We start from the raw sequence: 14,738 nt of genomic DNA on the forward strand, positions 1-14,738 counted from the left end.
AACTTTTTTGGAGTTATTTCTTATTTGAATGCTCGAGTACCAAAATATAACAGATTATTTTTACTTAATTGACTTTAGTAGCAATCGTCCTAAATGATTGTTGATAGTATGTTCCAAAAAGTCTAGAGCAGTGGTTTTTAAACTGGAGTCCGCGGACCCCGGGGGTCCGCTTGACCTGGCTACGGGGTCCGCGACGTCTAAAAATTGAAATGTGTTGTGATAAAATGGAACTCATAGCTGTTATGCAAAATGTATTTTTTTCAGTTGCTAAAAAGAAAGCAATTAGAAATTATACCTACGTTTGTAAATTTGAATATTTTCTTTACTAAATTTCTGCTCTGAAGCCGGTCAACCGTTATATAGGACTACTTCAGGTGAGAGGAATTCCTTCTTTGTTAGGGCATTTTTTCAAAAGGAGTTGTACATTAACTGCACCGTGCCGATCTTGTTTTGTTGAGTTACAACAATGACATCACCAGAAATCTCGATCTGGACACAATTGTTCTAAGATTGGCAGCATCCAAAACAAGGAGACTTATACTGTGATTGTGTTGTTAGTGATTGTTCAAATGTTCAACTTGTTTCTACTATACTGTGCCAACATGAGGAGTGTATATATGCGTGTTGTGTTTGTGTTTCTTAATCTTATAAAATTTATAAATTTGTAGATAGCAAAAATCCATAAACATATCATTATTTTTTTCGAACATCACTATAAAAAACTGATCAAAAAATGTTTAGAAGTACAAGTGTAAAATAAAGCGCGTAATATTTGAAGAAATATAAAATTTCGTATCTAAGGACATGTGAATAATAGATGTTAATTTCATTTTTCCAATATGCAATTATTTGTTTAGGCCACATGTATTTCAAAATATTGATTTAAGATTTTGAGACCCTTCTCTGTAGAATCTCTTTGAAGATAGTATTAAATGTCATTACTCTCTAAATATTTTCGAGTTTCACAAATATTTTTTCAGTCCATCAAAAATTTAAAAAGGTATTTCCTGTACTAATTCTTTGGAAATTTTAATGATTGGTTCGTTCGGCCAATTATTTTTTTTAAATATTTTTTTTTTATTTCCTTGAAGATGAGAAAACGGAAGAAATATTTTGTTGCCATAACAAATAAATAAAAAGGAAACACATAGTATTCTAGCTTTCAGGTACAATTCTACTAACGCTATAGGGGAAAATTTTAATAGTAATTCTTTCACGCTGTAGTTTTAGTTTTAAGAGCATAAGAAATTATTCATCATCACACACAGAGACAGACATTATATATATATATATATATATATATATATATATATATATATATATATATATATATATCTTTGTGTGTGCCCACCCTAATTTACATTTAGCCCCCCTAAATTTCGAGGCTGGCTACGGGCCTGGTCCCAGGGTAAGCAATTCTACATTAAACTAAATTAGTGACTATTTATAAGAAAAAAAGGGATGCCTAAATTTAATCATTATTATTGGTAAGCTTGAAAATGAGTCTTTACAATATATCAGCTATATTTTCTAACAATATCAATAACTTGGTCCTATCTGCAAATATAAGTTGGACAAATAATGAACCGGTTTTCTTAGTTTCACATGTGTCAGTGTCCTAAACAATAGTATTCACATTCAACTGAAACAAGTGTTTCTGCTTCTATTATTCATATTGACTACACCTCATACTTTCACGAATATTAACAGCGTACAGTTCTTCCGCCTCTGATTATATTGAAATCTTCTAATTAAATGCGTATCCTACTTATACTTAAAATTGCGTCCATTTAACTCGAATGTATACCATACTCATTAGTAAAATTGCGGGGCGCTGCTATGAATTCTTGGTTCAACAAATCCTGTAGCGTTCTCATGACAAAAAACAAGTGTTTTGTATAAATTGTAATGAACAATCAGCGTAATCGTGGGTTTCCTTCCACTTTTTATATACTTTTTCAACAGCTTTCTTTGTAAAGCAAATCAATATAAAAATTCATTTCTCATAATCACCATAAACTGAAAAATACTAATTCTTTAACAAGTACATACAAGATTCCCTCGGGCCCAATCTTAGTGTCCGGTCTTAGTGTCCATGTCCGATCAAGTATTTTCATAACAATTTTAAATCTTATATAAATTGTGGTGGGACCCCACCCCCGCCTTTGGCTTACATTTGAAAGAAAATTGGTGAGTAGTTTTTCGAAACTCATAATTGTGGGACGCTAAACTAAAATATGTCATCTCAATATAATAATAAATTTCAAAGAATAAGTTGAAATATGATAGTATCCCTGGCTGTATGCAACCCAGCGTTACATAAGTGCTTATCTAGACTACATAACATTTCAGGCACTTTTCTATTAAATATGTTTGGTATCATTCCCTAAACTATATGTATTTCTTCCCTGTATAGTTAAACCAGCTGTACGCTAAGCATTTTAAATGTCAAAATATACAAGTCTCGGCATGTCCTCAAATAAGTCATTATCCAAGGAAACCTGGAAATCTAAAATCTCGATTCCAATTCTATACGTATTTCTGAGTATTGTCCTGAACATCCCACTAATCAACCTTACAAGTATTGAGGAGTGATATAACATTTCTCGCCGGCATCAAATATTTTAAGGAAGCTAAAGACTCTATTTGTTAATTAAGAAATTTCATTTAAATTTTTTTGTCCATCTAAACGATTTCTCATTTGTATTATCAAACGGAAATAGATATAAAACAAATCGGGTACGCTAATATTCAAATATTACTGTAAACAAGGCAGCGTAAAACACAATTTATGTATACTGTTCAACTTATTTTACACAAATACGGAACTAATAGCTAATTTGATAATTCTGATATAAAATTATGTTTCCAATAATAATATTGAAACTCAATCGAGTACAAATCAAATTTAGTTTCAGGAAATACTAGTTTCAATAAAGTCAAATACTACGCTACAAGCAAAATTCAAGAGTACTATAATTCGTTGTATCTAAAATTATGTCCACGGACCCTGTAATCATCATTATTTCTTAATAAAATGTAATCTACAAACTAAAATACCGTGTAATTAATCTAAATAGCAAATCAGTACAACTCCTCCTTTATATACTCTTAGTATTAATCAATTTGTCCTCATAACAAAATATTTCCTATATTTCTTTAATTGTGGGGAAATCAGTGATAGAGTACTTAGTTCAAAGCCAAGTTAGGGCATTATAACAATGTCCATAGATTTTTTCGAGGTTCTATCTATTTTAATGGATCAAAATAACCACCATTTCCCTCATAACTTAGCAACTATAATTGCAAAAAGTCGAAATTATTCCGCAGATCATTATAACTGCAAGTTTTTCCTCAAGTGACTTAAAACAATATAATGCAGTAAACAAAGTGAGAGAATTCTTTAAATTTGTTCTATCAATCTCCAAAACTTTAAAAAAACCATGTGTGCCGTCCGTTTTTTTTAAAAAATTACTAACAGTTTTTAGAATCTCAAACCAAACAAAGCGGCGCTACTAATTCAATAATATATGCCTCATATAATTACACCGTTGGAGGTTCATGTCTCAAATAGCCATAACTTTGAAACTTATGTTTCGCCACCCATTAAAAAAAGTAATAACTTAGTTCATACACTTATCCAATGTCGTCAAGTGTCAATATTAACTGTATTACGCTATTACATCAGTTATGAATCTATTCGCTTTGCTTCACTCTAAATTTTCTATGACATCCAATAAATTAAAACTGCTATTTCGCTCTACGCAATTTTTACTTTCATTTAAGCTGGTCGCCATAAAATTTAATTTTATATGCGTCCAAAAGAAATAACATCTATAAGGTATTAAGGTTTTCTCGGAGTATCATATACGGTTTTAGCACGGTGGAGGTCCCCCATGTTACTTCCTGTGGTTCAGGAATATAATAAAATATAGCTCCATGTCTCCTATAGCCTAGCTGTTAAAAGTAATAATAAAACTTGTTCCTTACTAATCAATTACCGTACACGCCCTAGTTGTGGGAGACCCACCAATGCGGAAACAACGCTAAGCTATGTCTCATATAGCCACAGTTCTAAATGAACTCTATGTATTATCCTGGACTTTAAACGTAATTTTACTCAATAACCGTAAAATTGAAAAAGTACATTTTCGATGAGTCATAATCCAAAAGATCTAAGTGGGAAAATAAAATTCAATTACAAGGTTAATATAAAAAATAACAGTACGGTCAATAAGCGTAGACTCCTCTCATTATGCAACGTAAAGCATCTAGATGTTAATGGAAATTATTCTACAATTACATCTCATGACTTGTCCCTAGCTGGACACTCTTTATTTTTTACTGCTACCATTAAATTAACTCGCTGGATACACATAAAATTTTAGAATTCAAACCCTTTAAACTTAATTTTTCTGTCACGCAGCAATTGCTGTAACACTGGCAATGCCCCATTTCATATAAAGTCAATACTTTATACTATCGGTATGTGAAATCAACAATAAAAAGTTTAGTATTCGATGACTATAAGGAAACATTCTAAATGTAATTCACTAGACTTGACATCACAATTTAATGGTCATATTACAAAATAAGGAAAACAAACGTAATGATGATAAAAGGCACTGAAAAACAAGCAAATAAGATAATATTCTTGCAATTAATCTTTTTTTCGCAAAACGAAGGATTTTCTTTATATATAATCTCAAATTGATTCCTAGTTAGAAAACCTTAAACATCAACATAATAAATACGCATTTCACACTACTAAACTCCGATAAATCACTTCAACAAATAATGTTTCCTACAACTTTGACTCTAATTCTGTACTGCATAATAATGAAATACAAAAACAAAGTTTAAAATCAAGCTCAAGATGCGCAAAATTCCAACTCAATAATAATAATAATAATAATAATAATAATAATAATAATAATAATAATAATAATAATAATAATAATAATAGAGCTTCTTTACTGCTAAACTTTTTAGCGTATGCGCCTTCGGCAATTAATTCTTTTATTCCTACAAAGCAGTATTCAACTCTGCTTTCCATTGATTCTTCAAAGTTTGTTCGTTTCATTAAAAAAAAATCGGTGCTGAACAGGCATATAAACTCAAATTTAAGTACAATCAACATAATGAAACAAATCTCTTTCAATAAAACAAAGTTTAAAAACGAAATATCAATTTCATGAATTAATCAATCTTTGCAATATTTAATTCTATATTTTCTATGTATAAAATTAGCTAAAGTTTTCTTACCTTAATTTTGCATAAGCGCTGAAACAATCTTCGATGTCAATACAGCTAGCTGCAGAAATCAAGCATCCAAACTAGTACACCCAATAAATTATAATACGACCACACAATAAAACTTCTCTATATCAAGCGCAGTACTAGACATATAATAAAACGGCTATGTTCGGTCATGTATTTATAAAGCCCCCTCAATTCCGTCAAAGCATAAGTTCATTTACCTACCCTCCCTTCTCCTATCTATGATTAGTTACAAAATATCTTTCAGCTTTCTACCATTATGCTTATTTTAAAAGAAAAAATAGATAAAATCTGATTTCCTCATGCATTTTCATCAGATATAATAAATGAGGGGTCAGTCTCCTGCCTTGTCCTAGTTTTTGGGTTAAGCATTCAGTTAACCAATTTATTTATTTCATTTCTAGCTAGCATGTTATTCCAAAAATAAGATTGCACTTAAAAGAGGAAATTGTGGAAACCGTTTACTGATTACATGGCAATAACCCCGTAAATAACGACGCCAGTATACATATCACTTTCTTTCCTTAACTAGCATTCCATCAAAGTAACCTTTAGTGGCCATTCCTTTTCAAATCGTCTATTGGTACACATCTAGAGGCGTCTTGCAGACATAAATATCTTCACATAAGTAAATCTTAAAATATCAAAAGAGTCGCCATAAAGTGGTTCTTTTAGATAATATCAGTCATTGTGTCATCACTTCAAATAATATCATCTATAGGAGATAGTCCCATAGAGGTTCAGAAATAGCATTAGAAATCAAAGCATGTATTTATTTCAACAGTTGTGGATATTAATCAGATATTGTCTACATTTATAACTCGTCAACCGTCCTCATTTCAAAAATATTTTATAGTTCTTGTGTACGTCAGAATAGACACAAGCATCAAAAATAATATTTCAACAAGCTGTATGAGGTAAATGACATTTTAAAAATAAATATGTTCCACATGGTTTCAAGGCTGAGTTCCAAATTTTCCAATAACATCAAATGTTCCACATCAATCGAGCCAAAACCCATCGCTAATGCTTCATTTCAAACAGGTCATATATCTTGTCTCGTTCTCCGACTCATTGTAGTACAAAATTCTGCTACCTGATGACGCCACCTCCTTATACGCAAAGAGAAATTTATCTTCGAAAGTATTAACACACAAAAGATGCATAGCTGGATTGTCTTTAATTTTCTTTCAGCAAGGAAAAACTAAAAGTTACAATAAATGTCACCGCTGTACCGTAAAATATCAAATATTTTTATACTGTAATTTCCAGTATTTATAATTCCACGTACTTAAATAATCTTTAAATCAAGTATTTGTTCCTAAATAATTATAATATATGAAAATGTTATTGTAACAATAAATAATTCTAAGCTGTTCGGGAAAATCAAGTTCATTCTAGAAATAATTAAAGATTTAAAAAAAACTCCGGGCTCATAAGACCAGTTCATAAACGGTCGGTGCGGATCGTGTGTCATCGGCGTGCTTCGTCAAAAGCATCAGTGGTGATATCAAAAGTAACTTGTCTTCCTACTTAAGTTAAAGTATCGGGTAAACATACAAAGTGTGCCGAAAATACCTTTAGCATCCACGGTTACCAAGCGGCGGGGCTAAAAATCTCGCAACGGAAATGGAGCCAGCGGAAAGCTAACGTTCAATACAGTGCGGCTGCCGGGCAGTCGGCACTATACAAAGTGGACGGGCGGAAAAAGTATAAAGGGAACTCGCGCTGCGGTCAGACAGTAATGGCGCCAGCGGCACCATTTGCCACGCGTTATCAATCCAAAATAATTGCAATCTCGTTACTTCAATTGAAAAAACTCATTGCGCTAGGTACACTATCATTACTTCAATTATATACGTCATACTCTTTCACGAATTCAATTACATACGTCATACTATATGATGAAATGTCGCCTTTTAACAAAAGATCCGGGTTAATTTCACGTTAATCTCTTGGTTACTTAACGTAATAAATACATAAAACACTGTAATCATAGTTTAATCCCCTTAGCATACCTGGGACAGGTAAAAAAAGGCAACCCTGTTTAATTCAGGTAGTATACGTGGAAGGCGATATATGCTGCATGTTCCTACTCAATAGTAGTGCAGGGGGGAAGGTGGTGAGAAAACGAAATTAATAAAATCATAGGTTCGAATCCATCTAGAAAAATATTTTTTGTAAGTGAAAATTATAGAGAGAAAAAAAGATGGTTGATAGAAAAACTTCGAACAGATCTGAAAAGAAAAAAATATTGAAATTTTGATTCAGTGTTTTCATACACGATAAGAAACAACTTGTTCATGCGACAATTATGGTTTGGACGAAGCAACAGCTATTAGTCTTTGACATAAGCTGAAATACAGGAAAGAAAACGTGAAGAAATCCTGATCGTTGAATCCACTCCTCATTCCCTGAACAATATCGTTTCGTCATTGATGTGCAATTACAAGTTAAAGCATTCGATTAGAAGTGTAACGTATTTTTATACAAGCCATAACAGTTTGATATTAACAAATAATGATTTTGTGTATCAATTGGAGCATCTTATATACATTGTGTCCGGAATGGGACTGACGGTTTTTAAAAGTGTATAGTTTTAATATGGTTGGAGGTACAGAATTAAAAAACATTCATATTGAAGGAAAACTCAAAAAGTTTAGTTCAGTTAATTTTCATACTTGACCAACTACCGGTGACGGCGCTAGTATTGCCGATAATTAGAAGTGGCGTTGGGAGTCGAAAAGGCGCAATGCATGTAGTGGTTTGCAGAGACAAAAAGTGTTGTTCAAGTTCAACGAAACTATCGACGTGTTTACCACAAGGATCCTCCATCACGCAATAGTATCCAGACGTGGAAAGATCAATTTTTATCAACGGGGAGTGTAGTGAAACAACACAGCGGTGGTAAAGCGCGTGTGTGAGCGGAAAATGTGGAAGCAATAAGAGAGTGTTTTTCACGCAGCCCGAGGAAGTCAATTCGCGCAGCGAGCAGGCAATTGGTAATTGCAAAATCAACAGTGCACGCACGATGTGGTACACAAACGATTACGTTTGCGAGCGTATAAGGCGCAATTGTTGCAAGAAATTAAGGTCAACGGTAAGCCACAGAGAGCAGCATTTGCTACTGAAATTCTGGACAGGATTGATTATGACCATAATTTCCTATTGAACGTTTTTTTCTCTGGTGAGGCAACTTTTCACTTGTCTGGCTGTGTTAACAGACACAATCTTAGGATATGGGGATCTGAGAATCCGTATGCGTACATAGAACATTCTACAGTCCCAAATTGAATGTTTGGTGTGCTGTAACACATAATGCAGTTATAGTCCCCTTCTTTTTCATAGAGCAAACCATAACAGGAAATGTGTTCTTAGACATGCTTCAATACTTTGCTGTTTCCCAGTTGCAACATTTGTAACCTCAAGTGATATTCCAATTCAATGGTGTCCCGCCACTTTGGAACCTACAAGTGAGGGAGTACCTTGATACTGAATTTCCTGGCCGTTGGATAGGCCGTGATGGGCCAATTACGTGGCCTTCACGCTCTCCTCACGTTACTCCCTGGAGTTCTTCCTGTGGGGGGTATGTGAAAGACTTTGTGTACTCTGGTGAAAGGGTGCGTAAACCTTGATGAACTGAAGAACCGCATTAAGAGTGCGATTGCTTCAGTAACACCTCAGATGTTACAGAATACGAAAGAGATTGAGTTCAGGCTAGATATTATAAGTTACAAATGGAGCTCAGGTGGAGTTACACTGAGTTAGAAAGTCTTGTAAGAAAGACCAAATAAACTTTTTGAGTTCTCCTTTAAAATGCATGTTTTTTTCTTCTGTATCTCTGACCATATTAACCCTTTCCGGATCCTGGCTTTTTGGGCTATTTTTTAGACTTTCAGTCAAGCAGCTACTGTATCGTCACTATTTGTCCTAGGATCATGGTTCATACCTCATTCTCTTCAGAATAAAGCTGGCTTTCAAATGGTACCACTTGCATGCTCATACCATATACCAGAAGCGGGAAAAATGACAAAATGAAAGTTTCGGAGGGAATTTTTTTTCTCGAACTTTGGCCCCCCTGGACCTTCCCCTGTGTCAACGTAGCCATCTAAAAAAAAATCTGATAAATAGTACTTGGTATACTGAATGTGTGTGCCAAATTTCAAGTTTCTATCTTGAATAGTAAGGGAGGGAGAAATTTTATCAAAATTTCCCACCATGCTCCAAATTACCACAAAACACTATGATCTCAGGGAAAAAAATCCTGAGACATCCCTAATTACCCTAGGGTCATGTGTCGCCCATATTCTCTTCTGAATAGAACTGCCTTTCAGGCGGTACCATTCACATGTCTCCATCATGTATCTAAGGCGGGAAATTGCAGAAAAAAGGGATTTTTTGGTCTAAATTTCCCTTTTTCAACTTTTAGCCCCTCTGGACCCCCCTGTTTTAACGCAGAAATCTGAAAGAAAATCTGTTAAATACTACTCGGTGGACTGAATGTTTGTGCACAATTTCAATCTTCTAGGTGCAAAAATAAGCCCGCCAGAAAAAAATCAGAAATTTCTCCATGTTACCCTATACAGAAGTATATTTTGAAAAAAAATTTGAGACGCCCCTAATTACCCTAGAATAATAATTCGACCGTCATTCTCTTCAGAATGGAACTGCCTTTCAGACGGTATGACTCACGTGTCTCCATCATGTATGTGAGGCGGGAAAATCCTGAAAAACGGGATTTTTTGGTCTAAAAATCCTTTTCTTCAGTTTTTCCCCCTCTGGACCCCCCTGTTTTAACGCAGAGATCTGAAAAAAATCTGATAAATGCTACTAGGTAGGCTGAATGTTTGTGCACAATTTCAATCTTCTAGGTGCAAAAGTAAGCCCGCCAAAAAAAAAATATACCCACCATGTCCCATTTTTCCCTATATAGAAGTATATTTTTCAAAAAATCCCTGAGACGTCTCTAATTACCCTAGGACAATGAATCGACCGTCATTCTCTTCAGAATGGAACTGCCTTTCAGACGGTATGACTCGTGTGTCCCCATCATGTAAGTGAGGCGGGAAAATGACGAGAAACGGGATTTTGGGGTAAAAATATCCCTTTTTTCTACCCCTTTTCCCTTCTGGTTCCCCCCCCCCTGTTTTAGCACTGACATCGGAACAAAAAATCTATTAAATACTACTCGGTGGACTGAATGTTTGTGCAAAATTTCAATCTTCTACGTAGAAAAATAAGCCCGCCAAAAAATATTGAACATAGGCTTAGAAAATGAGAAAAGAAATTTTTGACTTATGACGTCATCACCTCCTATGTCTGGACGCAGGACGGTCTGAAACCATACGTAATGTCTTCTACAAGGCCTCTGGACTTGGAAAACAAAAAATACCCGGACGGAAAAGCTCAAATAGAAGAGAAATAACGCAATGTACCATGAAAAACGCGTATGGTACAAAATTGTACCATAGGATCCCCAAAGGGTTAAAACTATACAATTTTAAAAACCGTCAGTCCGATTCCGGACACCCTGTATAATTCTGATTTTTATTTTTGCAAATATATTCTATTTATTTGGTATTAATCATATGTTTTAAGGATATCGAAGGATCGTTGCCCCACAAGCTCCTGAGTTAACTTTATTCTGCATTAGCTGAAATACCGTCTCTCTGCATGAGGAGGATAAACTTCGTGAACTGTATCACATTTGATTGTAAATAAGTAAGCATAATAAACAAATAAAGAAGAGCAACGCCTTGGTCGTTGTTGGTGTCAACAGTGAAATAGCATAAATGAATAACGGAAAATAACGCTTTCGGCATTACCCCTGTCAATATGAGTGTAATACGAGAATATATAAATATTATTTAATTTCAGGTTCAATGGACAAAATTACCAAACTGTTTTTGTTAAATTGATGATCTCAAACACGTTTTGATCAGTTTACTTGGGAAAACTCCTTTCTCCAAATGCACAGTCCTTAAAATTTTAAAGAAAAGTGTATATTGCAATGTGTTCTTTGTGTACTTGACAACGGAGAATATAGTATATTCTAGCGCGCCGCCCGATTTGAAGAATCGGTCCAGTCGGTTTAGGTCCGGTCCTGGGAGTGATAACTTCTTTAGCACACATATCACCTACTATCTTGAAAAAACTGTATGTTTTCCTTGCATATTGCTTGCTCTATCAGAGCATTGTGATTCCAGACTTTTCTTCACAATATCAGCGAGGTGATGCACTGATTTTGTGAATAATGCTCTCTGAACGCTAAGATGCGTTTAGTGAACATGAAGTTTGTCATCACACCAACGAATAAAAAGTGCTGCTGATCCTTTACTCTGTTGTCTCATCCATAATGATAGAAAGCTACTTGACTCCTTTTACTTCTTTCTTTTTTTTACTTGATGTTACGTAGTGAATGGTCGAAGAAATATCGTTTTGTATGGATTTTGAGGTAAATGCCATGTCTTTACCCAGTCTTTCTCTATATGACTACTTAGACAGGACTGCAGCCTGTTGAGATAAAAGGGAAGAATATTAGTCCCTAAATCAGAGGCAGAAAAGGGAATATTAGTTCCTAAACATCTACATATATAGTAGAACATTTTACTTGTGGCTATATCGTCATGGGAATTTTATATCCCTTAATTAAACGATATTTGTCTTCCTCCAGTGGACAGTCCACTCTTTGGGGAGGACCCGTAGGCTGATTTGGACCTTGGTTCAGAAAATATGTAAGATCATGCTATGAGCCGGTACTATAAACTTCTATGTTCTGACAAATGGGGACTCTTGTGGCAAGAATCTCCTCTCAATCTTTACCTATGCTACGAAAATAAAGAGCGTAATAAAGCATGATACAATTGGAACAGGCCAATAGCCGTAGAGCGAGTAGGGGCCCTTGAAGCTTTTCCTTACAATAATAGCCTCTATATGAACTAATACTAAATGATATTTACTTTTCACGTTCCTTTACCTTGTCATAACTATTAGTTTGTAGATTTTCTCCTAAGTTCATTTCAAAACATAACGTCCCCAATTCCAGGAGACATGTGCAAAACTCACCTGACGGCATTTCCTTAGCACTGAAATGCCGTACGATAATTCGAAAAACGTCCCTTAATATTTTGGTAATATTTAAGCTATCTTCCCAATGGATGGGTAGTTTCCTTAATGAGACGGTAAGTAACAAGAACTTTCTGTTTAGAAATGGACTTCTTCTTTTACTCATTACTTTCACTCTACTAATCAAATCTTTTAATTGCTTTTGTAAATTGCCAATATGTATTGTCCAAGATACTGGTAACCAGGCCCGTATCCACGGGGTGTATAGGGGAGGCCGCCTTTCTAAATTTTTCCTGGCATCTTAAAATACTCATCATAGGCTTGCAAATGAACTATGGTATGGTGATGAACTATAATATAGTTGGATCGCCCCCCCAAACTTTTACCGGACCCCCCTAAATTTTTGGGCTGGCTACCGACCTGCTGAAAACTTTTTTTTTAAAATTCACGTTTTTGGCACCTAACAGAAGGTGACTCTCATACTATACTTTTCCACTATTTACTTATAATATATTTTCTTGCTTTTATGACTTAATTATACGCTCCGAAACTTTATGTTCATTGAGGAAAAAGAAGAAGAAATTGAAAGTAATCATGCATGGTACAATGTTACTAATTTTTACCATTCATGAATGAAATATACGTATTGGCAACACTGTTTGTAGTTTTCTTTTGTCATAAAGCGCTGTAATTTGAAAGTAGAATAATTTTCAACAAAAGGAATAAGTATCGTACGTCTGCTTAGGTTAATTATATTCATTTATACAAGAATTAACGAATTTTTACACTAATAGTGTGTTTTTGTAATATTAACAACTAACAGAATAGTGAAATGGCAGCGGAAGGTCGAAGCCGGAAACTACCACAATGGCTTCTGCAGGCAAGTAATTAGCGCATTTATTAAAGAAGAATTACAGTTTCAGTTGCATGTGTTATATTATGAGCAATTCCTACTTAAGTATTGAAGTATTTATATATAGAATATGTGTAGGTTAAGAATACATCAACCAATTCTTTTATATAAATGGTCAAGATTATATATAAAGTAAATCTCGTGAAAATATTATCCTCATACCTTTGGCACATGTTGGCGAAACTTTACGAGAAACAGGTAAGTTTGAAGAGCGCCACCAAGAACAATACATCAAAAATTACAATATTACTGTTTATTTTCTAATGCTATCTAGCCATATTCGTAATCTGTATCTGTAATATTTTAAGTAGAACTAAATTTGCTTATTATATTCACATAGCTCCGATTGATTCCAAGAAAGGGTTAAGTTCCAAAGTTGGTCATCCGTTTCTAGCAAAATTTTGAAAGTTTACCGGGAAGAAATGAATAATTTTTTTGTTTGTGTGGTTGATAATGTATAACGAGGGTGAAAATTGGGGTTAAGTTTAGAGTTACCCCTCCGCTTTTTTATAAAAATCAGGAAAATTTACAGGAGAAATAAGCTAAGAAATGATAATTTGAAGTTTTTATTTGATGTTTAAGAATATAAGTTTGGCAGGAGAATTATGTTTACTACGAGAAAAGATATGTGGAAGTTAGTACTATTTGCCGGATGCGGAAGCATTCGCGGAAGGTTTCAGCAGCATGGTAGTTGTAAAATATGGTGAATATGGCTAACATGTGTAACGGATGCGCAAAAATAATGAAGAAAATCTTTTAAATTTTTGTGAAGCCCACAGAGTACTGAAGTTAAGTAAAATGTAATAATTTGTAATACTTTAAGCACTGCTTTTTGTGTGTTGCTAAGTTCAAGGGCACCTTCAGACTGGAGGGGCAACTCTAAACTTAAGCCGAAAATTGTGTTTATTTTCTTATATAAGCTCTTCTAAATATGGAACTAATAGGCAGATGAAGGGAACTCTTGGCGCATGGTTACTTCATGGTAGGATTATGAGAATGTAATTAGGTAATAGTTTACAACAGCTACTTCTCATCTCCCGTGCACGCGGATACTTCTTACTGTTGCACTACCTACAGAAGTGATTCTATATCATGTACAAATGGTAATGGAAGACACAACAAACCCAGATCATGTTGTGTTCACACTCCAACATGAAGTGTGAATACAGCGAGATCTGCGTTTGTTATGTGTTGTATTACCGCTTGTACATCAAATAGAATTATTTTTGTAGGTAATGCAACAGTAAGCAGTATACACGTGCACGGAACATGTGATATATGTTTTCAAATCCCTCCACACATACTCATACAGTAAGTACAAGGGCACATTATTCTTCCCATATGTTATAAAAAGAGATTCCTGGAAAAACACCTTAAGTACAAGGGCAAATTTCAATAATGCACGCTGTGTTACCTACTTTTAACATCCTAGATAATCAATGAATAATTCCTAAAAGTATGACGTTTCCCCTCCTTCCCA

At 34.5% G+C, this 14,738-nt stretch overlaps 1 protein-coding gene across 6 annotated transcripts in view; it reads left to right on the plus strand.

Annotated features, from left to right (window-relative positions):
- The first annotated feature begins 12,984 nt into the window (after window positions 1-12,984).
- The window catches only part of WRNexo (WRN exonuclease), a 291,251-nt gene continuing 289,497 nt past the window's right edge, over window positions 12,985-14,738 (plus strand). For 4 of the 6 annotated variants that reach the window (XR_014130422.1, XR_014130421.1, XM_081749027.1 and 1 more), the window contains exon 1: window positions 13,233-13,456. Coding sequence is in view for 3 of the 6 variants with exons in the window: in XM_081749027.1 (XP_081605153.1) it covers window positions 13,370-13,456 (87 nt within the window). In the remaining 3 variants the exon portion in view is untranslated. The other 2 variants (XM_081749028.1, XM_081749026.1) reach the window with 2 other exon arrangements.

Source organism: Thermobia domestica, chromosome 2, assembly GCF_964235325.1.
Source record: "Thermobia domestica chromosome 2, izTheDome1.hap1.1, whole genome shotgun sequence".
Lineage (NCBI taxonomy): Eukaryota > Metazoa > Arthropoda > Insecta > Zygentoma > Lepismatidae > Thermobia > Thermobia domestica.